The 26,029-nt window shown below is 46.6% G+C and overlaps 18 protein-coding genes across 18 annotated transcripts; 7 read left to right on the top strand and 11 right to left on the bottom strand.

The window, feature by feature from the left end:
* Positions 1 to 296: 296 nt before the first annotated feature.
* Bathy01g07400 (unknown protein) lies at positions 297 to 851 on the bottom strand (the record flags this gene model as incomplete). Its single annotated transcript, XM_007515315.1, has 1 exon — positions 297 to 851. One exon carries the CDS (start codon positions 849 to 851, stop codon positions 297 to 299), a length of 555 nt encoding a protein of 184 aa, XP_007515377.1.
* A 56-nt stretch (positions 852 to 907) lies between these two features.
* Positions 908 to 1,459, bottom strand: Bathy01g07390 (predicted protein; the record flags this gene model as incomplete). Its single annotated transcript, XM_007515037.1, has 1 exon — positions 908 to 1,459. The coding sequence occupies one exon, from the start codon at positions 1,457 to 1,459 to the stop codon at positions 908 to 910; it is 552 nt and encodes a 183-aa protein (XP_007515099.1).
* An 82-nt stretch (positions 1,460 to 1,541) lies between these two features.
* On the bottom strand, positions 1,542 to 1,793 carry Bathy01g07380 (unknown protein; the record flags this gene model as incomplete). Its single annotated transcript, XM_007515209.1, has 1 exon — positions 1,542 to 1,793. One exon carries the CDS (start codon positions 1,791 to 1,793, stop codon positions 1,542 to 1,544), a length of 252 nt encoding a protein of 83 aa, XP_007515271.1.
* Positions 1,794 to 2,043: 250 nt separating this feature from the next.
* Bathy01g07370 (mRNA-decapping enzyme 2) lies at positions 2,044 to 3,060 on the bottom strand (the record flags this gene model as incomplete). Its single annotated transcript, XM_007515402.1, has 1 exon — positions 2,044 to 3,060. The coding sequence occupies one exon, from the start codon at positions 3,058 to 3,060 to the stop codon at positions 2,044 to 2,046; it is 1,017 nt and encodes a 338-aa protein (XP_007515464.1).
* Positions 3,061 to 3,361: 301 nt separating this feature from the next.
* Bathy01g07360 (ATP-dependent DNA helicase RecQ, putative (ISS)) lies at positions 3,362 to 4,425 on the top strand (the record flags this gene model as incomplete). Its single annotated transcript, XM_007515047.1, has 2 exons — positions 3,362 to 4,376; positions 4,421 to 4,425. 2 exons carry the CDS (start codon positions 3,362 to 3,364, stop codon positions 4,423 to 4,425), a joined length of 1,020 nt encoding a protein of 339 aa, XP_007515109.1.
* A 77-nt stretch (positions 4,426 to 4,502) lies between these two features.
* Positions 4,503 to 5,306, bottom strand: Bathy01g07350 (predicted protein; the record flags this gene model as incomplete). The annotated part of the gene is made up of 1 exon (XM_007515682.1): positions 4,503 to 5,306. One exon carries the CDS (start codon positions 5,304 to 5,306, stop codon positions 4,503 to 4,505), a length of 804 nt encoding a protein of 267 aa, XP_007515744.1.
* A 429-nt stretch (positions 5,307 to 5,735) lies between these two features.
* On the top strand, positions 5,736 to 6,158 carry Bathy01g07340 (predicted protein; the record flags this gene model as incomplete). The annotated part of the gene is made up of 1 exon (XM_007515689.1): positions 5,736 to 6,158. The coding sequence occupies one exon, from the start codon at positions 5,736 to 5,738 to the stop codon at positions 6,156 to 6,158; it is 423 nt and encodes a 140-aa protein (XP_007515751.1).
* A 173-nt stretch (positions 6,159 to 6,331) lies between these two features.
* Positions 6,332 to 7,306, bottom strand: Bathy01g07330 (unnamed protein product; the record flags this gene model as incomplete). The annotated part of the gene is made up of 1 exon (XM_007515038.1): positions 6,332 to 7,306. The coding sequence occupies one exon, from the start codon at positions 7,304 to 7,306 to the stop codon at positions 6,332 to 6,334; it is 975 nt and encodes a 324-aa protein (XP_007515100.1).
* Positions 7,307 to 7,545: 239 nt separating this feature from the next.
* On the top strand, positions 7,546 to 8,202 carry Bathy01g07320 (unknown protein; the record flags this gene model as incomplete). The annotated part of the gene is made up of 1 exon (XM_007515753.1): positions 7,546 to 8,202. One exon carries the CDS (start codon positions 7,546 to 7,548, stop codon positions 8,200 to 8,202), a length of 657 nt encoding a protein of 218 aa, XP_007515815.1.
* Positions 8,203 to 8,256: 54 nt separating this feature from the next.
* Bathy01g07310 (predicted protein) lies at positions 8,257 to 10,011 on the bottom strand (the record flags this gene model as incomplete). The annotated part of the gene is made up of 1 exon (XM_007515062.1): positions 8,257 to 10,011. One exon carries the CDS (start codon positions 10,009 to 10,011, stop codon positions 8,257 to 8,259), a length of 1,755 nt encoding a protein of 584 aa, XP_007515124.1.
* A 246-nt stretch (positions 10,012 to 10,257) lies between these two features.
* On the bottom strand, positions 10,258 to 11,634 carry Bathy01g07300 (RNA pseudouridine synthase; the record flags this gene model as incomplete). Its single annotated transcript, XM_007515221.1, has 1 exon — positions 10,258 to 11,634. The coding sequence occupies one exon, from the start codon at positions 11,632 to 11,634 to the stop codon at positions 10,258 to 10,260; it is 1,377 nt and encodes a 458-aa protein (XP_007515283.1).
* A 313-nt stretch (positions 11,635 to 11,947) lies between these two features.
* On the bottom strand, positions 11,948 to 12,763 carry Bathy01g07290 (Sua5/YciO/YrdC/YwlC family protein; the record flags this gene model as incomplete). Its single annotated transcript, XM_007515755.1, has 1 exon — positions 11,948 to 12,763. One exon carries the CDS (start codon positions 12,761 to 12,763, stop codon positions 11,948 to 11,950), a length of 816 nt encoding a protein of 271 aa, XP_007515817.1.
* Positions 12,764 to 13,496: 733 nt separating this feature from the next.
* Positions 13,497 to 15,275, top strand: Bathy01g07280 (Na+/H+ antiporter; the record flags this gene model as incomplete). The annotated part of the gene is made up of 1 exon (XM_007515530.1): positions 13,497 to 15,275. The coding sequence occupies one exon, from the start codon at positions 13,497 to 13,499 to the stop codon at positions 15,273 to 15,275; it is 1,779 nt and encodes a 592-aa protein (XP_007515592.1).
* A 139-nt stretch (positions 15,276 to 15,414) lies between these two features.
* Bathy01g07270 (1-aminocyclopropane-1-carboxylate synthase) lies at positions 15,415 to 16,929 on the top strand (the record flags this gene model as incomplete). Its single annotated transcript, XM_007515071.1, has 1 exon — positions 15,415 to 16,929. One exon carries the CDS (start codon positions 15,415 to 15,417, stop codon positions 16,927 to 16,929), a length of 1,515 nt encoding a protein of 504 aa, XP_007515133.1.
* A 65-nt stretch (positions 16,930 to 16,994) lies between these two features.
* On the bottom strand, positions 16,995 to 21,108 carry Bathy01g07260 (protease; the record flags this gene model as incomplete). The annotated part of the gene is made up of 2 exons (XM_007515641.1): positions 16,995 to 16,997; positions 17,032 to 21,108. The coding sequence occupies 2 exons, from the start codon at positions 21,106 to 21,108 to the stop codon at positions 16,995 to 16,997; spliced, it is 4,080 nt and encodes a 1,359-aa protein (XP_007515703.1).
* A 199-nt stretch (positions 21,109 to 21,307) lies between these two features.
* Bathy01g07250 (unknown protein) lies at positions 21,308 to 22,192 on the top strand (the record flags this gene model as incomplete). The annotated part of the gene is made up of 1 exon (XM_007515258.1): positions 21,308 to 22,192. The coding sequence occupies one exon, from the start codon at positions 21,308 to 21,310 to the stop codon at positions 22,190 to 22,192; it is 885 nt and encodes a 294-aa protein (XP_007515320.1).
* Positions 22,193 to 22,325: 133 nt separating this feature from the next.
* Bathy01g07240 lies at positions 22,326 to 23,444 on the bottom strand (the record flags this gene model as incomplete). The annotated part of the gene is made up of 1 exon (XM_007515143.1): positions 22,326 to 23,444. The coding sequence occupies one exon, from the start codon at positions 23,442 to 23,444 to the stop codon at positions 22,326 to 22,328; it is 1,119 nt and encodes a 372-aa protein (XP_007515205.1).
* A 227-nt stretch (positions 23,445 to 23,671) lies between these two features.
* Positions 23,672 to 25,996, top strand: Bathy01g07230 (2,3-diketo-5-methylthiopentyl-1-phosphate enolase; the record flags this gene model as incomplete). Its single annotated transcript, XM_007515421.1, has 1 exon — positions 23,672 to 25,996. The coding sequence occupies one exon, from the start codon at positions 23,672 to 23,674 to the stop codon at positions 25,994 to 25,996; it is 2,325 nt and encodes a 774-aa protein (XP_007515483.1).
* Positions 25,997 to 26,029: the final 33 nt, after the last annotated feature.

Genomic DNA, 26,029 nt, shown 5'->3' with positions numbered 1-26,029 from the left:
TACGGATTGCCCTGCACTGGGAGTAGAACCCTGAGGACTCTAAACCCTAAACCCTAAACCCTAAACCCTAAACCCTAAACCCTAAACCCTAAACCCTAAACCCTAAACCCTAAACCCTAAACCCTAAACCCTAAACCCTAAACCCTAAACCCTAAACCCTAAACCCTAAACCCTAAACCCTAAACCCTAAACCCTAAACCCTAAACCCTAAACCCTAAACCCTAAACCTGTTTTTCTAGGGTTGTTTAGGGGAGTTCCGGATTTTGAAAGTACTAATGCGCACCTTTACGCGGCTTTTAAGCTATGTATCTCTCTAATATTCTATCCACTAAGTCACTTTTTACGCTAATCACCATCGGTTCACCATCAATGCGCCAGCTTGGCTTGTTATTCTCGGCGCTTGCACACTCTGCTTTCTTCTTTCTCTTTCGTTTCTTCTTCAATTTACCTTCGATCATAACGCGGTCAAATTTGATGTCGCTTTGTTCCATCACCTCTTCGACATCGAGAACACCTCTCGTGAGTTTCATGCGGACTACGAAATATTGGCATAGCCTCGCAAGTTTCGTCGGTGCATTTATTTTCGTAATATCGTGCGAAAGAAGTCTTAGAACAATATTTTCACTCAACGCATTTGCAAAAAGTCTCGCGCGAAAGCTCAACGCCGTGGCTAAGCAGAGATCGTCTACATCTTCATAGTTGCTCTCAAATAAGACGTTGGCGAGTTTTAACACGTCTGTTTCTTTTCGAATCACTGGCAAGATTCTTTGACAATTGTAAACGTGTCGCTGCTGCATGAGAAAACTGTACAGAGCACCTCTGAGTTCGTTACTGGAAAATCGCAAACGCATGAAGAGAAGATTCACAAAGTAGGCACAGTTAATCATAATGGTCTCCCTTCGCCGACTCACGAAGACATGTTAACGAAATCTTTGCTCGACCAAAATCCACACTCTTCCTCACCAAATGGTCCTTGCAGAGTTTTTTCTACATCCAATTCACAGAATGTTCCCGGTTTCGTCGCGCAAACAATGGGCGATTGAGATTTTTTCTTCCAGCGCAAATGATTCCATACCTTTTCCCTTCTCCTCAACGCGTATTGCTGGAGAGCCTTGGCCCCTTTCAAATGATCGCCATCATATCTGAAATTTCCAAAGAAAGATTTGAGTATTCCCGAAGAGGATGCCTCGTCCTCGCTGACGAAAAACTTTCGCCACTCAGTCGGCGTCATCAAATCGACGACAGAATTTGCCGAACCGCATTCGCAGAAATACAGAAGAAGAGCTTTTGAAAAAACTTCATCGCTTGGAACGAGCTCGTCCAGCAGCCGATGCGTGAACTTGCTGCGAATGTCATACTTTTCTGTTCGCGCACTCATGCTATCATACACCCAACACATTGCTTCTTTTCGAGAGGTTGGCGTAGCTTCGAGCAGCTCTGTTTGAAGTTTACGAAGCATTTCTGTTTCTTTTCCATAATCATCACTCTTCGCCGTCATCGTCGTCGTATCAGCTCGTAAATCCATCTGCACCGCTTCTTGTTTAACTGGACATGCCCGCCTGTCGTCGTTTGCATCGATTCATCTCGAGTTCCGAGGAAAGGAAAAACGAGAAGAAGAAAGGAGAGACAATCAGTGCTGTCTTCGTCGAGACGGAATGTTTCACAAAATGGGATCGCGTGGACAGAAACGCGACGATTGGGACTGCCACGACGAGCGATTTTAGTGCATTCGTTATTCCAGACTCCATCGCAGCCTTCGTGCATTCCTCCCTGCGCTTGTAAAAGTCGTCCATGGAACGAGAATGTGAGTTGTGGTAAAATATTTAATGAAGAAAAGTTATTTCCTATTGTGCCTGAACAATACTTGGATTTCGTGGAAGAAACGTGGGATGATGAAACGACCGGCGAAATCTAAAAGGCGAACACGCGTAAATGTGGTTTAAACATCGCGAACGCGCACCTTATCACGTTGCTTCCGTATTAATACTACTCCTAACGCTACAGCCTACTATTTAAACGAAAATATGATCGTGCGGAAAATTATCAAATGGCGTTCATAATCGCTTGTCTATCCAACGAAAAGTTTTTCAAGGATGAGAACGATTCCATCCTAAATGCCGCCATATTTCTTTCATCGTACTTTCCGTACACGTTCTCCGCAGCTTGTTCCATAAATCGATTTTCCAGGGCTTCGATTGAAGTGAATCCTCCCCCGTAGTCGTCATCTTCGTCGTCGGATTCGACGTACTGTTTTGCAATAAATTGCCCGGGAGAGTTCATCGGCGCGTCGATTGAATTTTGAATTTTGATGTTTTTCTTGCGAGCTGATTTTATCCACTGCGTCAACCCATAGTAAAACTCGTGAACTCCGAAATATCTAACTCCTTTGACGCGCTTGCTCGTTTTTATGTTTGGATCTAAATTCCCGATTGGATGCCAACAAATTTGCGAAATCTCTTCTCTCGTGTACGTGGCAAAGTGCGTTTGCTCCGAGACTCCGGGAATAATGTACAACGTCGTTTCTTGCTTCGTAACTCCTTTCTTCGTATGAAACACGAACTCGTTTTCATCAATCAAACTCGAAATGTTTACGCCAATTTCTTCTTCAACTTCTCTCGCCGCACACGTAGTCATCTTCTCTCCGTCGTTGATTTTACCTTTTGGAAAACCCCACGAGGAATTTTTTGCCATGCCTTTCACGAGAATAACCTTATCCATGTCCGGATTGAGTAAGATTGCACCCGCACACGGTACGCTAAACTTATACATGACGAATTTACCATATATCTCCTTCGCTTTTGGAGCGAATCTTTTCAATTGTGGGATCGTCAGGTATAGCAATTCGGCAAAGTTCGATAAAGAAAACTTTGGCAGCGTCGCGTCGTTTTTGCGACTGAAATCTTCGTAATGCCACCATGCGAGTTCAATTAAGAACAAGATCCGATTCGGATTGGCGAGTTCTTCAGCCGGTACGTTCAAGACGAAGCGCATCGCCAAGTCTTCTAAAAGAATAACCGGTACGCCATTTATGTTTTTGGCAGCAGCTTTCTTCTTTCCCATTTTCTTGTACGTTTTTGTGTGTTGACTCTTTGTCTTCTTCTGTCGCGTTTAGGTGCTTTTACGAATGCACAGAGATGTTCGTACGTATGAATATATATACGGATAGATCGACTGTGTGTGCGATATTAGAATTACCAAGTTGTTCGCTTTCCTTCTCAGTTAACAAGAAACGCGCGTTTTTAATGCCGCCAATTCTTTTTCCAAATCTTCCAAAAAAGAGTAAAAAAAGAAATCCAAACAAATTTCGCGTAAAAATGGTAAATAATCTTTTACTCCCGACGACGGCAGAATACAGGGAGCGATGATGAGAAGCGCACTCCGAGAACGATTTTCAAAAGAATGGTTCGCTAAAGAAGGCGTGTGTGCGAGCGTGTTGGGCGTAGACGGAGCCGTGAATTGGTTACTGAAACAAAAAGATTTTAACGACGACGACGACAGAAAACAAGTCAACGAACTCGAACTGCTTTCAATCACACCTTTCGACTATTGCTTGCGCATTGCTGCGAATGTAATTCCAAATCCAATCAATGAGTCCATGCAAAAGTATTTCTTCCGAGAAGGAGAGCGAGGAAGAGCGTCGAGCGAGGAGGAGTTTTTTGTCGCCCATTTGCCGAGAGCCGATGAGCTCGATTGGCAAAACGAAGATTGCGTATCTATTATGGCTGGAGCGGACAGAATCAAAGACGGTTTGCCGGGACACGTACTAATCGTACCGAAAAACGGCTCGAAACATTGGAAATTCGGAAACATCACGTTGTTCCTCTTTCACGCGAGAAAAGGCAGGAAGGAGAAGATGGCGATAGAATTTCTCGAGCGGTTGCGTAGAAGTTGCATTCGTTACGCTTTCAATCGCGGTTGGACGCGTATAGGCATCTATTTTCGCCCATGGGGAAATGATAATTGCGACAGCGACAGCAACAGCAACTTTAGCAACAGAAACGAGGGAATCGAAAAAATCATGCGAGCACACGTCGTGAACCTCGCGCGGGCCGGACCTGGTCTTTCGAACACGAGGTGGAAAAACTTGACTCTAGACGACGCCATCGAGGTTCTCGGCGGCAGGAGAAGAATCGCGAGTGGACGCGCGATAGACGTCAAGCAAGAGCATAGAAGAAACGAAAGATTAGTAGACGTAGAGCACATCGTAGAAGTAGTAGAAGTAGTAGAAGTAGCAGAAGAAGAAAGGGAGTCGCATTCGTCGTCGGTATCGCCGCAACTACCTCCTTCAATCAAAAAATTAGATCGAAAAGTGAACACGGAAATTCGTCAACTTCGGAGTAAACATACGCAAGTTTCCGACGGAGAAGAAGGTCGAGGTGTTCGAGTCGAAGACGCGACGATGTTTTTCGAGTCTTCGGAGGGTAAATCATACGTGAACCTATCTAACGACGCGGAGCAGAAAGCGCTTGAGTTACTAAACTTGTACTAATATTAATGCTATTCTATCTTCTATTCGCGTTGAAGGCTATTTGCGCGTCCGACGCTCGATGTTTGAAAGTACCTCCTGATTTTGAAAGAGTTCGCATGGCGCCGCATTGATTGCATTTATCCATCATTTTTGGATTCATGTGACCGTCGCACTTGTAGCTCTGGCACGGCCACCATCCTCGGGATAATTTCTCTTGTTTATCTTTATTTTCTGCGTCCGCTTCTGCTTTGTCTTTCGCGTGTACCGTGCCTTGTAAATACGTCTTTTGTTTCGCGAGCTCGCGATATTGTTCGAGCGTCATCGCGGCTCCAAATCCAGGGACCGGTGGAGTCGCATCTACCGGAGCAGGAGCATCGCTTCTCTTCACCTCGTCTTTGCCCTCGTGCTGGGGATTGTTTTTGTCGCTTATATCTTCATCTCTCGGTGCCGACGGTGGTGCGCCTGTCGTTATTTCTGTTATTTCTTTTTTGTCCAAAGTTTCACATTTCCTCTTCTTCTTCTTCGAATCTAATTCGACGACTTCTGCTCCTTCTTCTTCTCGTCGCTTTCGTCGTCGTCTTTTTGAATCCGCGTCGCATTTCTTCTCTTTCTTCTTCTTCTCTTTGCTCTTTCTCTTTTCTTTACGACGTCGACTTTTCTTGTCGCTACTCTTTTTCCGTCTCTTCGATGATGACGAAGAAGAAGAAGAAGAAGAAAAAGACAGAGAAGAAGACGACGACGACGACGACGACGACGAGAAGGAGGAGGAAGAGGAGTTCAACAAGTCCGAGGATTCAGACGACTCGTATCGTTTACGTTTTCTTTTCCTCTCCTTCATTTCGATGTTAAATTTAAAGAAGGATTGGAGAAGTTTATCGAGCGAGCGCGGAGAAAGTTGTTTTGTTTTGATGTGTGTTTTTCTCACACGAGAAAGTCGTCCAAAGTTTGTGATGTCTGATGAGCACATTTTTGCATTTTTGAGCGGGGGGGCGAGGCAACTTCAACAACAAGAATTGGAAGAGATAAAAATCTTCATAATAATAAGAAGAAGAAGAAGTAAGAAGTCGTACTCAGACGTATACCACGCATTCATCATCTTCATCGCGCGCACGAGATCATCGTGCGTACCACTCTTTGCGCGTCGTAATCTGACTACTAATAGCGAGTAAAACAACAAGAAGAGGGAATTTTGACGACGACGACGACGACGACCTTTGCAGAAAAGAAAGAAAGAGAACACGTGTCCTTACGAGAAAGCATCCTCTCCATGTTTACGACACGAATGCTTAGGCGTGCTATGACACACGCCGCCGCGTCCTCTTCATCGTCTACCGCGAGACAATCGACGATTAAGTCAACAAAACAGGTCATGGAGCTCACGGAAGCGGCGGCGAAGCGAATACACGAATTGCTCGGGAACAAGGGTGCCGAATACCTTAAAATTGGCATTCGCACGCGAGGGTGCAACGGCATGACGTACACGATGAACTACGCAGACGAGAAAGATAGAGGTAAATTTGACGAAGTCGTTGATCAACACGGAGTGAAAGTGATCATAGAGCCGAATGCTTTGATGTCAATTATAGGAACAAAAATGGATTTCGTCAGCGATAATCTTCGCTCCGAGTTTACGTTTGAGAATCCAAACGCGAAAGCCTCGTGCGGATGCGGCGAATCGTTCTCGGTGTAAAGAAGATCATCCAGACAATGAAACGAAAAGGGTAGTAGAATAGTATAAAGTAGCAAACAAGAAAGCAATCAAAGCAACAACTTAGCAGAATTATCATCATCATCATCGTCACCGTTCAACATCATCGCAAAAATTGTAATAAAAAATGCTCAACAAAATTATCACTTAAGAGACTATGCGCCGAGTCCGAGATTCTTCTTCCGTTGCGTGACATCAATGGGCGTCTTAATCCCATCTTCTTTCGGACCAAGGCCTCTTCCGCTGAAACCCATCTTTTCCATCATTTTCCTAGAAATGTCGTTTGCGAATTTTGCGAATCGAGCAGAGCTTTGTTCAATTTCGACTGCGTCGACGAGCTTTTTCGAACGTGTGGTATTGGTATCTACATCCGTTCCAGTACTCGGCACAAAATCAACTGAAGTCGAAAATGAGGGGAGCTTCTCATCTTTCTTTCTGCGAAACATGGATTTTTTGCTCTCTTTCTTCGTTTGATTAGTACTATCGGCGGCGTGCCTAATTTTTCGTAAACGTAAACGTTCCATTCTCTCGGGACTATTGAGATACTCCTCTCTGCTCATAATTGGGGTGCAGATATCATCAATTTCTGCACGCTCTTTGCTGTTTGGTTCTGGAATGTAAGAATCACGTGTTCTCTTGATAATCAAAGTATCCTCTTTCGTGTTCGTCGTTTGTTCAAGTCTGTATCTCAGCGCGAGCGCTTTCACAAGCTTCGCGTGAGTACGAGACACATCAGTGAAGATTAAATACGATTCTTCCTCACCACCATCGCTCAAACTTGGCTCGCTTTCTAATTGAGCGAGTGCTTCAAAGTCTCTTCGCACTCTTTCTATCCACCGCATATTATCCTTATTATCCCCTTCACCACTGTTGTTCACAGCTCCTTGTTTTTCTTTTCTTCTCGAGATTTTTCGCTCCGCTCTCTCCTCTCTCAAACGTGCCATGTGCAATTTCTTCATTTGCTTCTTCTCGCCTGGAATGATGAAGCGTTTCTTTGCTTTCTTATTGACTAAGCTATTATCATTCCTGCCTGTGGACCATTGCCAATCCGGCTCTCGCCGCGCTTCAGAATCGGTCTGATCCCCTAATATTCCGAATTTATCGTCGTCACTTTCGTCTGTTGTTGACATGAGGAATACGTTAAATTATCTTACAAGAGATGCTGGAACACATATCGCGCAGCGCATTACTTTAGTTCATTACGAAGCATCGCGATATTTATTTCTTACACGAAAACCACTCACGCAATACGCCGCGACACTTATACACTAAATTGTGCAGATTTATCTCTCACAAAAGTCCCTATGTACTTCACTTTTTCACGTGCGAGTCAGCAAGTGAGCGAGTCAATCTTTTGTCTGTGACACCTATGTATACGTGTCGAGTTACTTCGCTCTCACAACCGTCGTCGTCTTTTCGAGGAATACCCGCTGTAAATCGTACATTGTTCCGCGGCAACCAGTATAAATGTCTGTCTTCATCGATAAAGAAATGCCGACGAAGCAGAAAATTTCGAATATATTCGACCGCAACGCAACCGTCATCGTCACCCAACGATGACAAAAACGATGAAAGCAAAGCCGAGAGCGAGGAACGTAAAGCCAAATTCTGGAATATCTTCTTAACAGATGCAATCGAGATATCGGGAAGCGGTGTCCCAAAGGTTAAACGTTATAAAACCGAGGAAAACAAAACACCTAATTCAATCAAAAACGAAGAAGGAAAAGCAAAAATAGAAGTGCAAGGTGATGGATTTCTCCAACGCCTCACAGTTGTAGGATTGATATTGAGCGCGTGCTTCTTGATATCGGCAGTTCAAGCGACGCATTTTGCAACCGTGAAGTGGTGCTTGATGAATCCTGTTACCTTGTTCCAAAACTCCGAAGTCTCTCGTGAGGTTGTCCGTAGACTAATCGCACCGGGCGTGCGTTATATTGCGGCATATTTCTTCGCGCGTTGGCGGGTCAGATGGGCGTTGGGCTTTGCTGTACTCTCATTCATAGCTCCAGCGGTAGAATTCGACTAGTTTATTAATCATACTATTAGACAGAGGCATTTACATTTACTACGCTTATAAAGACTACTTGTGTGCGAGCTTGAGCAAGCTCCTAATTTCCTTCTCGTCGAGAAAATAAGGCATCCGTTCGTTACTCGAAAGTAAAATCAAGTTCGCTTGCCACCCGTTGCTAACTATTTGGTTATGAAACGCATTCACGTCTGCTTTCGCGCGTCGAGATGATTCTGATACTGCCCAATCGTACGCTTCTTTCTCGTTTAAATCCTTTCGAAACGGCAAGTTGCGAATATGCGCGACTTGCAAAATACCCTGTAAAACGTCTTTCGAAGTTGCGCGGTGCGACAAAGCGAGGAGCGCCCTTCCTTTATACTTTAACGGTTTCCGATCACGCATGAATATTCCAGATAGAACAGTTCTTTTCTTTTGCACATACGGTTCGTAAGATAAGACGTACGGTCTGTGTACGTCATCTTTAAAAGCAGATGCGAGCGCGTCTAGTGTCGAACACGCGTTCCCTAAACTTGTTACTCTCAACGGAAGCGCCGACGCATCGAGACGGGCAGGGAACAACAAGCGCTCTTTTTCCGCAACTTGAAGTTGAGTAGCGAGCTTCTTTTCCCGAACAAAAGCTTCGGCAATAATTTCAGCGCGCTCTTTATTCACCGTTCGAAGCTGAACCGACTTCAGCTGTTTATGAATCGAAACTAAATCAATCGACGCTAAAATAGGAAATAGCGCCAACGGAACCGCGCGTTGAAGAGCTAGGGACACAAACTTTGTTTGAAACTTCATGACTGATACTCCCAGAGCTAAGCCAATGTTATCCGCCAAGACTTGTTGCGCAGACGTTTTCGCTGCTATTTCACCTAAATTCTCCTCCAATGCGAATGTTTTTTGAATCGGCGGTCTGACAACGTTGCCAGTTGTTATCCCGATCGACTTGCCAACGTTTGCAACCGTGGCGATGGCCAAGAAATGTTTGGGAAAGAAGGGCGTTATCGTCTCTATAAACACAGCGCCTGTGTACACCAAGGAGGACGAAAATCGCAAACGCTTTACATCTGAATCAAAACTTCTACCAAAGTTAGTTGCCACAGAGAGCTTTCCTAATCTACCTAATCCATCTTTCAACACCCAATTCAAAGCCGCCGCGGCCGGTATTGATCTTGAAGCACCAAGACCGATAGCCGCAAGCATTTGTTGCGTCGCTAGAACCGTCATGCAAGAACTCGCGATTCGTTGCGTGAAGCGATATTTCGCATAGTCCCAATAATCCGACGTCACGGAAGTTTTCTGCGGGAAGAATGAGTCTCGGATGTTATCTATTTGTCGAAGGAAAGCTCGTTTTTTCCTACCCAAGTGTAACGGATCGAAAGAGAAAGCGCCGTTCTTGTTTGAGCTCAAGTCTCGTGCCTCCTCCGGCGACAGTAAACGAAGCTTGTTGCCATCGAGCGCATACTGAAGCTTAAAATTAGAGCCTTTCCGGCTTTCCCAAATAGACAGCGGAATGGCTCTTTTCTTGTTGTTTGTGTTCGTCGTGCCATCGCTCGCGTGCGTTCTCGATTTCTGCTTTTTGTTTTCACCTTTCGTCTTAGAAGAAGAGGAAGAAGAAGAGGTAACGGAGGCGAAGACGTTGCTGTTTTGACCAAGACGTCTCTGTTTCTGAACAAATCTCTTTTCAGCGACTGGATGTTGTTTCATATCATCGCGCGAGTGTGAATTCGTATTACCATTTGTTGCCGATGCGTACTCGTTTGTGCGCGAACGTTGATGTTGAAATCGGTGTTGCTGGCGGCGACAAGATGATGGCGAACTCATCTTCCTTTTCTCATGCGCAAGTTTCCCTCACTTCCTCGAGCGGTAACGAAAGTGAGAAGAAGGATAAAAAGACGGTTTGTTCCTCAGGATGAAATGTTCCGAGCGTGAATGAATGGAGCACGGATTCGCGCCTTCTCAGAGTTTCTCCACCGCGCATATAAAATGAGGATTGCGTTTGCGTGTTTGTGTCCTAAAAATCTGTGTGGCCTCATTTTATTTCAACCAACTGCGAGATATTCTCTCGCTCTAATAGTCTATTCCTAATACATCTAACGCTTTCTTCATATCATCGGGTAGAGGCGCTTCAAAACTCAGCCGTTCATTCGTCAAAGGATGCGTAACTTCTAATCGATACGCGTGTAACGCTTGCCTATCTAAATCTAAGCCATCTTTCGCCCATTTGCCCTTCGGTTTATCCGCTGACCATTTGTATCGCGGCTTGGAGGTGGAATCGTCCGACCACGCGTCGCAGCGTGGAACGACCCACCGCGCGTGTGGACCGTAGAGCATGTCGCCAAGAATTGGTAAACCGGCGTGTGCTAAATGAACGCGTATCTGATGTGTGCGACCTGTTTTTGGAGATGCCAACACGAGCGCTGCTACAGAAATGGGATTCCACGAGCCGCTTTCGTTTTTTTTCTCAACGTTCGTATTTTCTGTGCCCTCGAGCAAAATCGATACCCCACGCGCACGCTCCGTGGGTAAGCTATCTATCGCTAGTTCATCGTCTTTTTTCCAAGAAAAGAAATCGAACGTCGTCCTCGACTCTTTGGCCTCAAGGTCATCTGTTGCAAATGAAACTGCCCGCCCCTCTTTACACTTATTGCAACTTGAAATCGGCGCGTTTACTTCAAAAGCTTGCACTTCTTCTTTCCCCAGAGGCAGAACCCCAACACACAGTGCGAGGTATGTTTTCTTTGCCTCGCGTGTCATGAACTGCTCCGCAAAACCTCTCGTTAATAACGGATTCTTTACAAACAGAATGACACCAGAAGTGTCCATATCCAATCGGTGCACGATGTAACACTCTTTCCCGCCGAGGTGCGAAATACATCTGTTGATTAAGCTCGTTCCAGTGTGTCGATGGATTGGATGCGTTCGTAAATACGGCGGCTTATTGACGACTAATATATCTTCGTTTTCAAATATAACTTCAACTGGAGTCGTATCGTTATTGAGGGGTATGGATTTTGAATGTAACCTGAGCGCGTTCTTGACTCGAAGTTCGGTGACGTTCAAAGTTTGCGCAACTTCAGCATGCGACATTCGAGCGCCATCGGTGAAAGCCAAGCGTTTCATTTCCTCGAGCATTTCGTTCGCGTGCTTCTGTGCTTTTACCATGATTAAATCCATATCCTCGGTCATCCACGCTTCTTTCCCTACGGCGCTTTCGATATCCGGACAACATTTTTGAGTGTGACGCCGAAATACGGTTGCTTTGCATTGGGCGTTGCAAGCTGGACAAAAATACGACGGATGCGTTCGCTTATTCTCAGTCCGCGATGCGCGCCGAGACGGTCGAAACGTAATTTCACTGTTTGGATTCACCACTGTTTCGTTCCTAGTCATCTCACTACCATCTTCGTCAAGTGCATGGTTTAGAAATCCGCCGTCGGAAGCCATTCTCCTTTTCGTTACTACTTTCTTGGACAAAGTCGTCGTCGAGCGTCTGCTGCGTGCAATAGTTCCGGGTGATGATGCAGACGATGCAGAAGTTGATGTACGAGAAGTAAGAAGTCGTGGGAGCGCGTGCACGTGCGTTTTTATCGCACGAAGTATTAAGCTATGTCCTGGCCGGAGCATCTTTTGAAGGAAATTCGGCTACGCGTGTGTGCTCCATTTTTTTTCTTCATCCTTGTGCATGCGAAACGCGAAAAAGTATTGTACCGTAGATTACAAAGTTTATTACAAAAAGTAGCACGCGAGTTCCGGGATATTATGCAAAACCCCACGCTAAATCGGGATCATCTACTTCAACGTGAACGTCGCCGTCTTCAGACCATACGGATGCATCCCCGGCACCGACTCTTAAAACCTTCGGCACGTCTCCGATAGACAAATCGATAACCGTCGAAGCGAGTTGTTCAGCGTCCGTGCCGGCATCCAATACGAAGGCGCATCTCGAATATTCGTCTCTCATAACGATAGGTTGAACATCTCCATCAAAAGGTACCGTCGAACACATCAACGGCGCATCGAGCAAGTCGAGCAAGGCCAGAGTGACTTCGCAGTCAGGAAGTCTACATCCGATTGTCTTTCGCTGTTGGCATTTAGAAAGCCTGGTGTGCCCGGCCGATGAGGTATCCAGGAGACATATTTTCGGTAACGATTTTGATGCGGGTAAAATGAAAGTATACGGTCCTGGAAGGCACTTCCGAGCTAATTTGAACGGATCCGCCATTCCCGGTCGCGTCGCCGGCGGAAACCCGAGCGTATAGGTGTCGATATCTTGAAACCCTCTGCATAAGATGGATAACGGTTTGTTCGAGTCGATGCCTTTAATGGTGTATAGGTTCTGAATCGCGTCCTTATTATTCAAATCGGCGACGAACGAGTATTTTGTATCCGTGGGGATGATTCCAACGCCTCCTCTTCGCAGGAGGTCTGCGCACTCTTCCAGCGTTCTCATGTTTGGGTTCGTTCGTGTCACCTCGAACAGTTCAGCGGTATCTTCGGACAGTCCGATGCCCACTCCACCTCCACCTCCGCCAGCTCCGCCATTTTTATTCTTATTCCCTCGTTTAGCGCGCATTATTACGGCCCCGCCTCTTTTCACGCGCGTCAAATACGTCGCATTCGCACCTCTTCGCGACGACGACGACGACGACGACTCTGATTGGCAAACAAGAGACGACGAGTTTGTTAATAGTCTCGTTGCATTTAATGAGTGCATCATATTGGTCGTTCGCTTAGCCTTCTTTCCCTCTGCACGCGACTAAAACGTCTGTCTCGGTACGTTTCTCTCTTTCGACGCACTGTGCGTGCAATTCGTCTCGAGTGCTTCACGCGTCCGCGCTAAAAGGTTTTTCTAAAGAATTCTCCCAGACACACAGTGACGTCCTCTCTCTTAAAGTCTATCTGCTTTTTTCAGAGGAAGAGAAAACAAGAAAAAGTTCATCGTCTATCTTGTGGGACAACTCGATCCAAGTGGTTTTAGATACCCTCACACATAGCGCACGACTACGCGCTCGTTCTATTTCCGTCGCGTATTTGTCTCGCGGCATACACGTCTCTCCCTTTTTATATACAGACGTACACACATACATATTCATCGGGAGGAAAGTACGTATACTAGAGAACAATCTTCTGTCCCACACACTGATTTGTTCAAGAAGAAACAACAACAACAACAACAACAACAACAACAACGAAATCGAGCGCGTGTTGGTGTATTTGTAGAAAGAAGAAGGAGAAGAAGAAGGAAAAGAAGAAGAAGAGGACATTAAGTGAGTGAAAGGGAGGGAGAAGACCTGTGATTTTGAAACATGAGCTCACGTCAGCACTCTCCGAAGGCGTCCAAGCCGTTTGCGAAATCACCGACGCTTTGGCTCGCCGGAGTCTCTCGCTCGTTGGAGGAACCGAAAAATAGAAGAGCAGTGTTTTCTATTTTAGCACTTTTGACTGGATTAGTTGCGCTCACGGCGTTATTTGAAACCGAAAACCAACTGTTTCCGGTGCAACGATCGCTCATTCCCATCAACGCGGACCAAATTTACAGAAGAGTGTGGAACGATCCGTGGAACTCGGGCACTTCGAGCGCGTCGTCGAAATCATCGGACGGAAGCAACAACACATTTACGACGAGACAATCAAAACCGAAAGTTATCATCGAAGGGAAGCGCGATAAATCGAATCAAAAAGATCTCACTCGTTCCTGGCAAGGCGTGTTGTCCGTTGTCGTTTTTGTTTGCGGGTACGCACTCGCCATCGCCGAGGAATCGATCGGACGCGGATTTAAGAAATCGATTCCCATTACCGTCGCCGCTGGGATCATCTGGGTATTAGTCGCCTTGGGTTATCGCGATAAAGGACATGCCGTCGCTCTGGTGACGCAAGCCGCTCGACATAATCTCACAGAGTTTGTCGAAGTGTTTCTGTTTCTTTTATGCGCCATGACTTTCATTAATACGATGACTCAGCTCAACGTTTTCGCGCGCATTCGCTCCTGGTTACAAGAGAGTGGATTTTCGTATCGCAGTTGCTTCTGGGTCACTGGAACTGTTGCTTTTTGGCTGTCGCCAATTGCGGATAACCTAACGACCGCCGTTCTGATGGGTGCAGTCGTCTCAGCTGTAGGTAAAGGCGAGCCAGAGTACGTGGCAATGTGTTGCGTGAACATCGTCGTCGCCGCAAATTCTGGCGGAGCATTTAGTCCCTTTGGTGATTTGACGACGCTCATGGTGTGGCAGCGAGGCACACTGTCACTCGCAGATTTTCCTCGTCTTCTTATTCCGAGCATAGTCAACTGGGTCGTTCCGGCGTGTTTGATGCACCCGTACGTTAAAGATGGTGCGCCCCAGAAAGCGTCAGAGGAAGATCTTGCGAGTTCGCGCTTGAAACCAGGTGCCGTTGAAGTCATCTGTTTATTTCTGGGGACAGTCGTCATGACGGCCATGTTTCACTCCTACGCGCACCTTCCACCTGTTTTGGGCATGATGACCGGTTTAGGATTGCTTAAACTGTTCGGATGGAGTCGGACGTCAAAGACTTCCTCCCAAAGAGGAACTATGAGCGACGACGCTGGGGGAGGTAATTATAGTTTAGAAATGGATGGAGTGCTGAACCAAAAGGATGACTTGGAGTACGCGCGAACGAAAAAAGGGAACGATAGAGCTTTAGATATTTTTAAGCGATTAGAACAAACGGAGTGGGATACGTTAATTTTTTTCTACGGCGTGATCATGTGCGTCGGAGGCTTAGGTGTCTTAGGATATTTAGAACTACTTTCGCACAACTCGTTTCGCGTTTTGGGGGCAAACGCGGCGTGTATTCTCATTGGATTATTGAGTGCGGTCATTGATAACATACCGATGATGTATGCGGTTTTATCCACCGAACCAGCCATGTCAAAATCCGAATGGCTGCTCATCACCCTCTCGGCGGGAGTCGGTGGGAGCTTATTTTCAGTCGGCTCTGCTGCGGGCGTAGGTTTGATGGGTGTTTCGCACTCGTACACCTTTTTATCTCATCTCAGATGGACTCCAATCGTGCTGGTTGGATACTTTGCGTCTATTTTAACCCACTTTATGGTAAATGGAATGTAGAGATTGTAATCAAATAATACTAATAATATTGTCGTCGCTTTTCAATATACGGAAGATGTCTTGTGTTTGCCTTCGAAATCCCTGCTCCTCGAAAAATAGGGGATTACTCGTATTGTAAAACTTTATCCTCACACACGGGATGAACACCACCGGAGTAAATCAGTACAATTCCAAGTTCGTTGCGCGCAGTTTGGCGAAGAAAGTATACCAACGCTCTACTCGTCACTGTGTCTCGATTCAGCGTTCTTCACGGTCGAAGATGGTAAGCGAGGAAGAAGTAAATTACGAAATAGGGCAGCGCATAGAAACACAAGAAGATGCTGCGGTTTTTATAAAGGCAGAAACGGAAAAGGGAACAATCTTGAGCGAGCGTGGGTACGGTGCGTGCAAACCGCCATTCTCGTACTGGCCGTACTTTTTGCGGTGTGCAAATCGGCCGTTTGATGCTACGAACGATAGAGAAGGATACATTAATCTCGCAGTTGCTCAAAATTTCCTCGCCAAACAAGACGTGCAGGACAAAGTGAAAGAGATATGTAAGAATAACGAAAACGATGCTTTGATATTTGGCCTCGAGGCGGCTGGTTATGACAATATGAAGGGAATCGAAAGATTGAGGAAAGCGTTCAGTAATCACGCTAATAGAATAATTTCTCCAAACTTCGCGTGGCACGAGGACGACGTGTGCGTATCCTCGGGCGTCGGCGCTTGCATTGACAACCTAGTCTTTGCGATTGCAGACTCGAATGATTTCATTCTTATTCCAGCACCTTATTATCCAGCATTCACAAACGATTTAGGAGTTCGCTGTAGAGTACGAGCCGTGCCTGTATATAATTCGAGCGGAGATGTGACAGTGCTACCCTCGCTCGAAGATTTTAAACGTGCCGAAGAAAACGCCGTCGGCGAAGGCGAAGGAATGTGTCGGGCGTTACTCTTAACAAACCCGAACAACCCTTTAGGAATTATATATGAGCCAGGAGACTACAGAAGGTGTGTTGATTGGGCACTGGAGAAACAAATTCACTGTATTTCGGATGAGGTATACGCCGGAAGCATTTACGATAGCGAAATGAACGCGAAGACGCGCGGCTTTATCAGCGCTGCGGAGCTGGTCGAAGAGCACACTCCCTACGGCCCGCATATACTCACCGGGCTCTCGAAGGACTTTTGTGCATCAGGTTACAGAGTAGGAGCTATATTAACAAAATCAAAACCTGTGCAAACTGCACTGTCGAACGTTTCTTACTTTTGTGCCGTTCCGGGACCGTTTCAACACGTGATTGCGGCAATGCTTGAAGATGAAGTTTGGGTCGATGAGCTTTTCTCAATGAATAGAACGCGTTTGAAGCAATCGCGAGATGTGCTCGTCGCGTCGTTAAATGAAAAAAAGATACCTCACATCGTTCCAAACGCAGGCTTATTCATTTGGATTGATTTATCCAACGAGTTGAAAGAGCAAACATTCGAAGAAGAAAAGAAACTATGGAAAATTTTATTCGAAGAGACGCATCTCATGCTCACTCCAGGTAAAGACGCAAAGAACAAGAAACCGGGGACTTTCCGTGCATGTTTTGCAGCGACGCCGTTTGAGTCTCTGAAAGTCGCAATCGAACGAATATCAACTGGATTGGAAATGTATAGAAATTTGTAGAAACCATCATGTACCCTATTAATTTAAAACATACACCTTCACTTACTATTTGTTGGCGTCATCTTCTACTGATTTCTTTTTTTTCACGGCTACTCCCGTCACTTTCTTCTTCTTTTTCTTTTCCTTCGTGTCGGTCGTCTTTTTATCGTTCTCATCAACTGAGTCATCTGACGTTTTCTCTAACGCTTTGACTTTTTTTTTAAGTTCTTCAGCAAGTGTTGGAGGGAACTTTGCGAAAGTTTTGAAAGCCCACGGCGACGTGTTACTCATAGACACCTCTTGCTCTTTTGCCGCTGGAACTGCTTTTCCGAAAAAGTTCGAGGAGCTCGACGAATTTTCTCCAATCAGACGAAGAGCTTCGCGAATAGCCGCATCGAGTTGTTCGTCGACTTCGTTCATATTACCAGGTGCTCTTTTCACTTCCACGTCTGGTATGACGCCTGTGTTTTCAACTGAATTTGTCAAGTTGTTGTGTTCATTTTCGTCGTCATCTTGGAGACATACGTTTTGGGTAGGCATGCTCAGAACAGAACCGTCATTTAAGACATCTGATCGGCTCACCGCTAACAACCCTCCCCAGGTCCGTTCGCCAACGACAGATCCGATTCCTAGTTTCTGAAACGCGTGCGCGGCAAGTTCTGCGTCACTTCCAGTATTTTCATCTACTAACGCAACCATTCCAACACTCAAAGGAGAGCGGGGCGGATAAATAAGTGGTGATCCTCGTCGTGGAACATCCATTGCAAGCGCTCGTTGCGTTAATGTTTGTAAGAGGAGTGCGCTGATATTGCCACCTCCGTTACCTCTTAAGTCTATGATTAAAACACGTTGATTAATCGATTCAGTTTGATATGACCGCCAGAATTGCGAAAACCCGAGTCTCTCCATATCACTCAAGTGGAGATAACCTACTTTGTCGTCGCTGGTTTTGTGCACGTACTCTGTTCTTTTATTGATGCAGTCGCGATAACGAGGATCTAGTTCTTGACTCAGGGCGCGTGTGCGTGTCGCTACTAAATCACCGCTATCTTTTTTCAAAACCGAAAGGAGAACTTCGCGGCCTGCGGTTTCGTATAAAAGCATTCCGGGAGTTTTTTCCGGTGTTAAACGAACTCGGTTGATTGCTCCGAGTACGTCTCCTACCTGTATATCAGCACTCGCTCTGTACAAAGATCCAGAATTTTGTGACGACCACGGGTCGCCTTTCACGATTGATTGGATTTCGTAACCACCGAGGGAATCGTCCCACTCAGAGAAATTCGCTCCCAAGAAACCAGGTTGATGGTCGCGATCGAGTTCAGCCCGTCCGTCATCCCCAATTGATACGTGCGCATGTGAAAACCCAAGTTCACTGAGCATATCTGATACTACAACTGCAAACTCCGCGCGTGTATTTATCCTTGGTAGCGTACTCACTGCCGTTCTCAACGCTTCCTTCCAATCAAAGTCTTCACGTGATAACGGGTCGATGAACAAATCGTCGCGAACACGTCGCCATATTTCTAATAACATTTGGGCCCACTCATCTTTTGGGCGAACTAATACTCGCACACGATCGAGAGATATTGTACCTGATTTACGCGTGCGATACAAAAGATCGTCGGAATCTTCATCCTCTGGTTTGGATCCTGCCTTATACGCGGTTAACTCAGACGTGTATCCCTTTTCGGACTTCTCGAGCACCATAATCTTTTTATTCATCGATACGTGAACATCCGTGACTCCACTAGAAACGAGAACTTGTGCCGATAGATCGCGAACGTCGAATGAAATGAGCGAACCGCCTCGTTCCTGGTCCAAGTCATCCTCGCTGCTTGTTAAATTGACTTCTCCGCTCGATATGGTTGGATATTTAACAACCATGAATCGATCGTGTCGTATGGCAACCAAATCGCTATATCTACCTAATGGTAATGGGAGCGCGACAGCGCGCTCTGCTATACCATCAAAGTCAATCTCAATAGGATTTGGCGGTTTGTCGTGGAGTGCGTCCTCCTCCTCCTCCTCCTCCTCCTCCTCCTCGTCATCTTCGTCATCTCCGTTAACATCCTTATCTCTCCTTTCTTTCGATTTCGATTTCATGCCTTTATCCTCCTCTTTTTCTTCCTCTCCCTCTTCCTTTTTATCCTTGCCATCTTCCTCGTCGTTCTCATTCTTATCGTCGTCTAGATCTGCATCGCCGAGAGCGAGGGATTCAGTGTAGGACTCGTCTCCCACCGGGCGAATCTCTTTCAGGTGCGGATCCCGGACGTTTTTACGTAAACGCAAACAATACACGGTTTCGAGGTGAGGAAAGCTCATGCCTTGCAGAAGTGCATCGTATTGTGGCTGAAGCTCTCGCGCGCTGAGAAAAAATAGATAGCGTCCGTCCGGGTCCCACGACGCGCATGAATCTCCTAAAATTGGTTTTGTCACAGTTTGCGTTGCCCCGGTACGGACGTCCAGAATTTTAATGACTTCCGCGTCTCGTCGACGAAACGTGTAGGCTATCCAGTTTCCACACGGCGACCACGAGCATTGATACATTCCACGATCTTCAAGACTTTTATCTGCAAGTTTGGTCTCTCCCGTGTTAATGTCTATTACTAAGAGTTCGGCGCGGTGATTTACTACGCACGCGAGTGGAGCTTCCGGCGATAGTACCATTTCTTCCACGCGTCCAAGAGTTTGGGGAGGAATATTCAGTCGCTTTGGCATTCTCCGATTATCTTCCCAGTGTACTTCTATATCATCCTCACCTGTCTGATCGCTGACAATTACGAGTCGTTCCGCGTCGTAAGTGAACCTCGCGAACCTACTCCTCGCCTGCGCATTCGATTCGCGCATAATTTTTGCGCATAAAGCGCTACCCATAGGATCTTCACTGTTTTCTTCTTTTTCATCTTTTCGAGGCTTTATTGGAGCGTATTTCAAAGCTGGTCCGTCCCAGAGACCAAAAGAGTTTACTTCTCCGCGTACAATCGTCGTCATAAAACGACCGGCGGGATCTATATCCCAATCTTGGACGTAGTGCTCGGAGGTGACGTATCGTTGTTCCAGCTGCTTTCTAGGTCCGGTCCATTTGAACGCAACCTGCTGTATACTATCGCTTCCCTTTTTCAAATCAGCTGTGTAGAGATGGCCACATCGGGATGCATACGTGCACTTCCCGGATGGTTCTATAGAATACGATTGAATATTCGCGTCTTTCACGAGAAGCGTCGGCTGGCGCGAAAGCTCATTCTGCGCGTTGTCTGCTACAGAAAATGACCACAATCCTCGCTCACCTTGTTTTGACTCGGCTAAGAACACCATCGCGGAGTTGTCCAACCACTTTGGCTGCGATACAAACGTGAAGAAATCATCCAAAGCATCTACTCGTTTAAAGTCTGTGTATGTTTTACCATCTTTTCCTTGAGGATTGGGGCAACTGTTTTTGGCAATCCAGATGTCTCCGCTGGCTCCGCCACCATACTTCCTCCACGGTCTCGTTGCCTGAGTATTACGACCAAACAAAGCTAATGTACCGTCAACATTCACTTCAAATGCAGTCGCCGGTCCCAAGTTTAGCTTTTTCGGATGCATCGCAATGGGCATATCGGATTTTTTTTCTTGATTCTTATAATCCAGACGTAACGTATACACGTCCGTTTCGTCCGGCGTTTGTTGTTGTGAAGAAGATGCAAAGAACAGCTCACTCCCGTCATCCGAAAAAGAAAGTGGTCTTATAAAATCAGCACCCATATACGTGATTTGTTTAACCGCACCTCCCTCAGTTGGAACGAGAAAGAGTTCCATGGCGTAATATTCTATCGCCGCAAACACGACGAAAGTCCCGCATTTGGAGATTAGAGGTGAAAAGCACTCTCCCGTAGCTGTCGTGAGTCGATGCGGTCGTATCTTCTGTTTCTGATCATTAGCATTCACAAAAATGGAATACAGTTCGTCCTCGGCGACAAATACAATTGTCATTTCGTTTTCACCTGATGCGGAAGTCGAGGGCGCTACTTGCGGTTGCTGAACGAACGCGCCGTCGTCGCCGTCTTCGTTGGCGTCGTTCGTCGCCTCAATTGCATTATCCGAATCGCGCAGGCGAGAACCGCGCTCGCGTCGTCGTCGTCGTCTCGCGTTCGTCTGACAACACTTCGATGGTGAAACCCGAGAGAAAGTAGACACGTCTTGAAAACGCGCGGCCCTCATTGATACCGTTCGGTCAGCGAAGATATGATGGGTTACCTGCTCTCCTTTTTTGTTGTGGGGGTAATTTCTACCACAACCACTTTAATATCACAAAAAGTACAACCACACCACAATCCACATCCTCCAATAATAATCCCCTAAAAAAAGGGCGACAAGGAATCCTCCTTCCTTCCTCCTTTATTTAGTTTGCAGGAAGGCGATGAAGAAAAGAGGAAAGATATTTGTGGGGTTGGAAAGTTGCTTGGATGCGTTTGGGGGCATCGAACAAAACTTTCGAAACGTGTGCGAAGAAATCGAATATGTCGCAACGTATTACGTGATTTTTTCGAAAGCCGATTTGAAGTCCCTCGTGAAGTGTTCGGAAAGATTGATGGTCGATGAAAACGGAAGAGAGAGACACGAAATTGAAAGAAAAGCTGCCATTCGAGCTGTCGAGGCTGTGCGAGCCATTCCAAAGTTGAAATCGAGCGACAAGAAACATCTGGCAAAACGCATCAAGTCAGCTCATATTTCTACTAGGAGAAAGGAAAGAAATACAAAGAATATGGAAAGAGAAGAAGAAGAAGAAGAAGAAGAAGAAGAAGAAGAAGAACAAGGTGAAGCGATGATTGCGCGACTCCCCGACGAAATCATGCGAGAAATATTTGCTCACTTTAGAAGTAAAACGGATGTAGCTGTGGCGTCGTGCGTGTGTGCGCGCTGGAAACGTATTTTGTCGTGTCAGAAGAAAGAAAAGAGCAATTGGTACGCCGCGTTACATATGGACAGAGAAACCGGACGTTGTACCACGCGCGATGGAAGATTAGTGTGGGAAACGATGGTAAAGAATATTGCAAATTCGGGTGTCGATGATGAGGAACATGTAGCGCTTAAATCCAAGATAGAAGTATACGCCTTCATAAGGGAAAATGTTCGCTCGCAAAGAAGAAGAGAGATAGACTCGGATTTCTCAGACACGACGAGCGAAGACGATGATGAGGATGAGGATGATGAGATGAAGGAGGAGGTGAACGACGTCGACGATACCGACATCAAGAAACGAGTGATGTCGCACCGATTTTGGAACGTCCGTAAATATCTGTAAGTTCGTGTGTAGAAAAAAGTATGACGTGTAAGTTTTAGCGGGGAGAGGGCAATAGTAATAGATTCTTAGGGGTTGTTTTGGATCAAAGTTTGTATGGTGTAGTTTTTGCTTTTACGCGATGAAATGACACTGACTATCCGCCCTCTTGATCTTTTCTGGCCAAAGCGAGCGCCGCACTAACTGGATTTGGAATTTCAGACGGTGAATCAACCGCGTACGCTCCGCCGCTACCGAATTGGTCGTCCGGCGGTTGATACGCCCTCGCCGAAGCGTTGGATAGGGGTGTTACAGTCGGCGTGTGTGGGTTTTGTTCCCCACCTATCGGAGTATGAAACGTAGCCTGTGGAGATCCCCCCATTTCAATTTCTTGCACACCCTTCCTCTCACCAGTTCTATAATCCAATTGCGCGCCATTTTCGTACACATACGCGCCAGGTCCTGGATTTGCGCTCCACGCCGCTCTGCGAATGCTCTGAGCGTTCCTTCGTTTCTGTCTTTGCTTTACGCAGCAAACAGTACCGACGATCGCGAGTACGAGTAGAATAATAACAACTGCAAAACCTATCGTGAGCTCTTTTTTGGTATATTTGGAGGATGTTGTTGAAGAAGTTCCGAGCGGATCGATTCCAATATTTTCGCATTGTGCGCCGTAATATCCCGAAATGCAATTACACCCACTTCCCGCGCACTCACCTCCGTTTTCGCAATATGCCACCGGATGGAATTCATCGCACTTGTTCACAGACTTCTCGCAGTGTTCCCCGGCATAACTTCCCGTGCACGTGCACGATGCTAATCCACCAGTGTTGCACACGCCGCTGTTTAAGCAATAATGGTTGCTACCTACGCAATCTTGGATATTTTGTACTTCCGTTTGACACTGGTTTCCCGTAAAGTGTGGGTCACAACGGCAGCCTGAACCTGAACCCGAAATTGGGCATAAACCATCGTTGTAGCACTCGACCCCCCCCGGGCATGCGTTAACTTTTACGCCACAATCACTCTGTCCATAATCTGGAGGACATAAACACTTCATTAGGCTGTCAGGGTCGCAATATCCGCCGTTTTTACATTCTGTAGTCCCACACGGAACGTCGTCGCACGATGGGCCTTGACAACTTCCATTCCAGGATGCCGCTCGCACTTCTTTAAAGCCGACAGAAAGAAGAACACAGAAGAACGAGAGGAGCACGACGTGAAACCTCGCCGCGTGTAGATTATTAGTGCTTTGATGTGGCCGCTTCGCGATCATCTTATATATTCATATATACAAACACACGCGCGCGCTCGTGGGTTCTTGGGTTCTCGATTCGTCGCTTTTGTTTTCTGTGAGTTGAGGAAAAAATGAGGAAAAAGGAAAAGTCAAACTTCAAAAGAATATTTGTAGATTTGCGAGACACAGAGAGAGGAGGAAGAGAAAGAGGAAGAGGAGGAGGAAGAGATCGATAAACGAGTAACGCAGAAGGAACGACACGAAGAATGACTTCAACCTCCTACTCGCATCATCCTCATCGTCCTCATCGACACTTGGAAGATGTTCACGAAGACAGCTTTCGCGTGCATTACAGAATAAATGCACTCTCAAAATCAGAAGCGCTATCCATCGTCGACGAACTTCGGTACGAGCAAACCGTGGAGCTTCCCGAACAGCTCGTGCCGAGAGAATCCTGGATTGGACGCAACGTTGTTGGGCAAATAAACGCGCTGGAAGAAGAAAGTGAAGGAGTAGAAGGAGGAGAAGGAAAAGGAGCAAAGAGCGACGGCGCCGTCGGAAAAGACGAAAAAACACGCTTCGTGGCGAAAGTGACATATCGCAACGAAACGAGCGGGAACGAATTGCCTCAGCTCATCAATGTCATATTCGGCAACACTTCGATTAAAGAGAATGTGATGGTGATTGATATAGAGTTTGGGAAACACGTAGAATCATCGTTTTGCGGGCCCAGATTTGGAGTTCGCGGGTTACGGAAGCTACTGAACGTAAAGTATGGACCGTTGCTGATGACGGCGCTGAAGCCGATGGGGACGTCATCGGATAAGCTCGCCGAAATGGCCTTTGCATTCGCACTCGGTGGTATTGACATCATAAAAGACGACCATGGCTTAGCGAATCAAGTGTACGCACCTTTTGAAGAACGCGTGACGAAGTGTGCTCAAGCTGTACGTCGAGCGAATGATATTACTGGAAGAAACTGTTTGTACGCGCCGTGTTTGAATGCTCCGGCGCACTTAGTTTTAAAGCGCGCAGAGTTTGCCAAGCGCGCAGGGTGTGGTGCAGTCTTGATGCTTCCAGGAATCACCGGACTCGACGTTTGCCGTGCCTTGGCGGAAGACGACGATTTCAATCTTCCAATCATAGCGCACCCGGCTATATCTGGCTCTATGCTCGGCGGCGGATCAAAGAATGAAGTCAGAGGTTTTTCTCACGGTGTACTCTTAGGTTTACTTCCTCGTTTGGCAGGCTGCGATGCGACGATATTCCCAAATTTCGGTGGTCGATTTGGTTTTTCCAAAGATGAATGCAAAGATATCCAAAAAGCGTGTACGAGTATTCTAGGCTCGAAACCGGCTATCTTCCCGTCGCCGGGTGGCGGGATGACTCTCGAGAGGATTAAGAGCATGCGCCAATTCTACGGTGGTCAAGACGTGTTGTTACTCATCGGTGGAAGTTTATACTCCCACTCGAACGACTTGACGGCTAATGCGCGTCACTTTTTACAAATGTCCGGCCGAATTGATGCCTACGGGCCCAACGAGCGCCCCATCGACGGTTTGAATCACAATGGAATTACGAACTTGTACTCTCCACAACAACAGGATAACGTAGAAAAGTCAAATTTACGTACGAATATTAGCGATCGTGAAGCGGCAGCGTCGCGTTTTGAAAGCATATTTGCAGCGTCTCCTGCGCATTTGAAGCAACGCCAATCTCCGTCTCCGCATCGGCTGTCGTATAATGATGACGACAAAACGAAAGTTACGCCAACGAAACAGAGCGATCGGTACGATGACAATCACCATGGACACCACCGTCTTACAACAACACCTTCTCATCACGCGCCAATGACACCATCGAGTGCTGAAGTGAGCGAATTACGGGAGAAAAATGCCGCTTTAGAGAAAAAGCTAGACGAGCTCACCTCTCTGGTGGCCAAATTAGCGCATAGCGCGGATGCGAAGAGTTCCTCCGCAAATCACAGACACGCCACAGACGGTCCTTTAGAAGGTAACCATAGCAAAGTGTTGATAAAGAAAGAGAAGAAGTTCATGTGGAACCGCGTTGAAAGGGAAATGTACAAAATGGACGGTGGTAGTTTCAAAGGATGTTCGCGAGTTGAACTCATTGGGAAAAGGGGCGAATCGACGAATTTTCATGTTCGATACTTTGAAGTGGCTCCTGGTGGATGGACGACGTTGGAACATCACCAACACGAGCACGTTGTTGTTATCGTGCGTGGTTCCGGGTACATTCAGCTCGGGAGCGAAGCGTATGCCATGCATGTTGGCGATGTCGGTTACACGGCGCCGGGAGATGTCCATCAACTTCGATGCGCCGAGGAAGCGACGGATAATTTTGGGTTTATTTGCATCGTGTCGGCGGAGAGAGACAGGCCAATAGAGGTCGACGCGAGCGAACACTTGATATATTGCGAAAGCGTCTCCGGTAACCATCTCGAAGACGCTATTCGAAAATCTTTGCAAGCGCAAGCGAAACATCGCGCGGCACAGGAAAAGCTGAAAAACCCAGACGGATCCTACGCCGAAGGTAGCGCGTGCGAATGGCGCCCTCCGGGAAAGAAGTGAGCATGGGATGATATGGTAGCAATCGTTAATAGC

This window comes from Bathycoccus prasinos (assembly GCF_002220235.1).
Source record: "Bathycoccus prasinos genomic : Chromosome_1".
Taxonomy (NCBI): Eukaryota; Viridiplantae; Chlorophyta; class Mamiellophyceae; order Mamiellales; family Bathycoccaceae; genus Bathycoccus; species Bathycoccus prasinos.
Note: the sequence above shows the minus strand (reverse complement) of the source record. Positions and strands in the feature narration are given on the sequence as shown.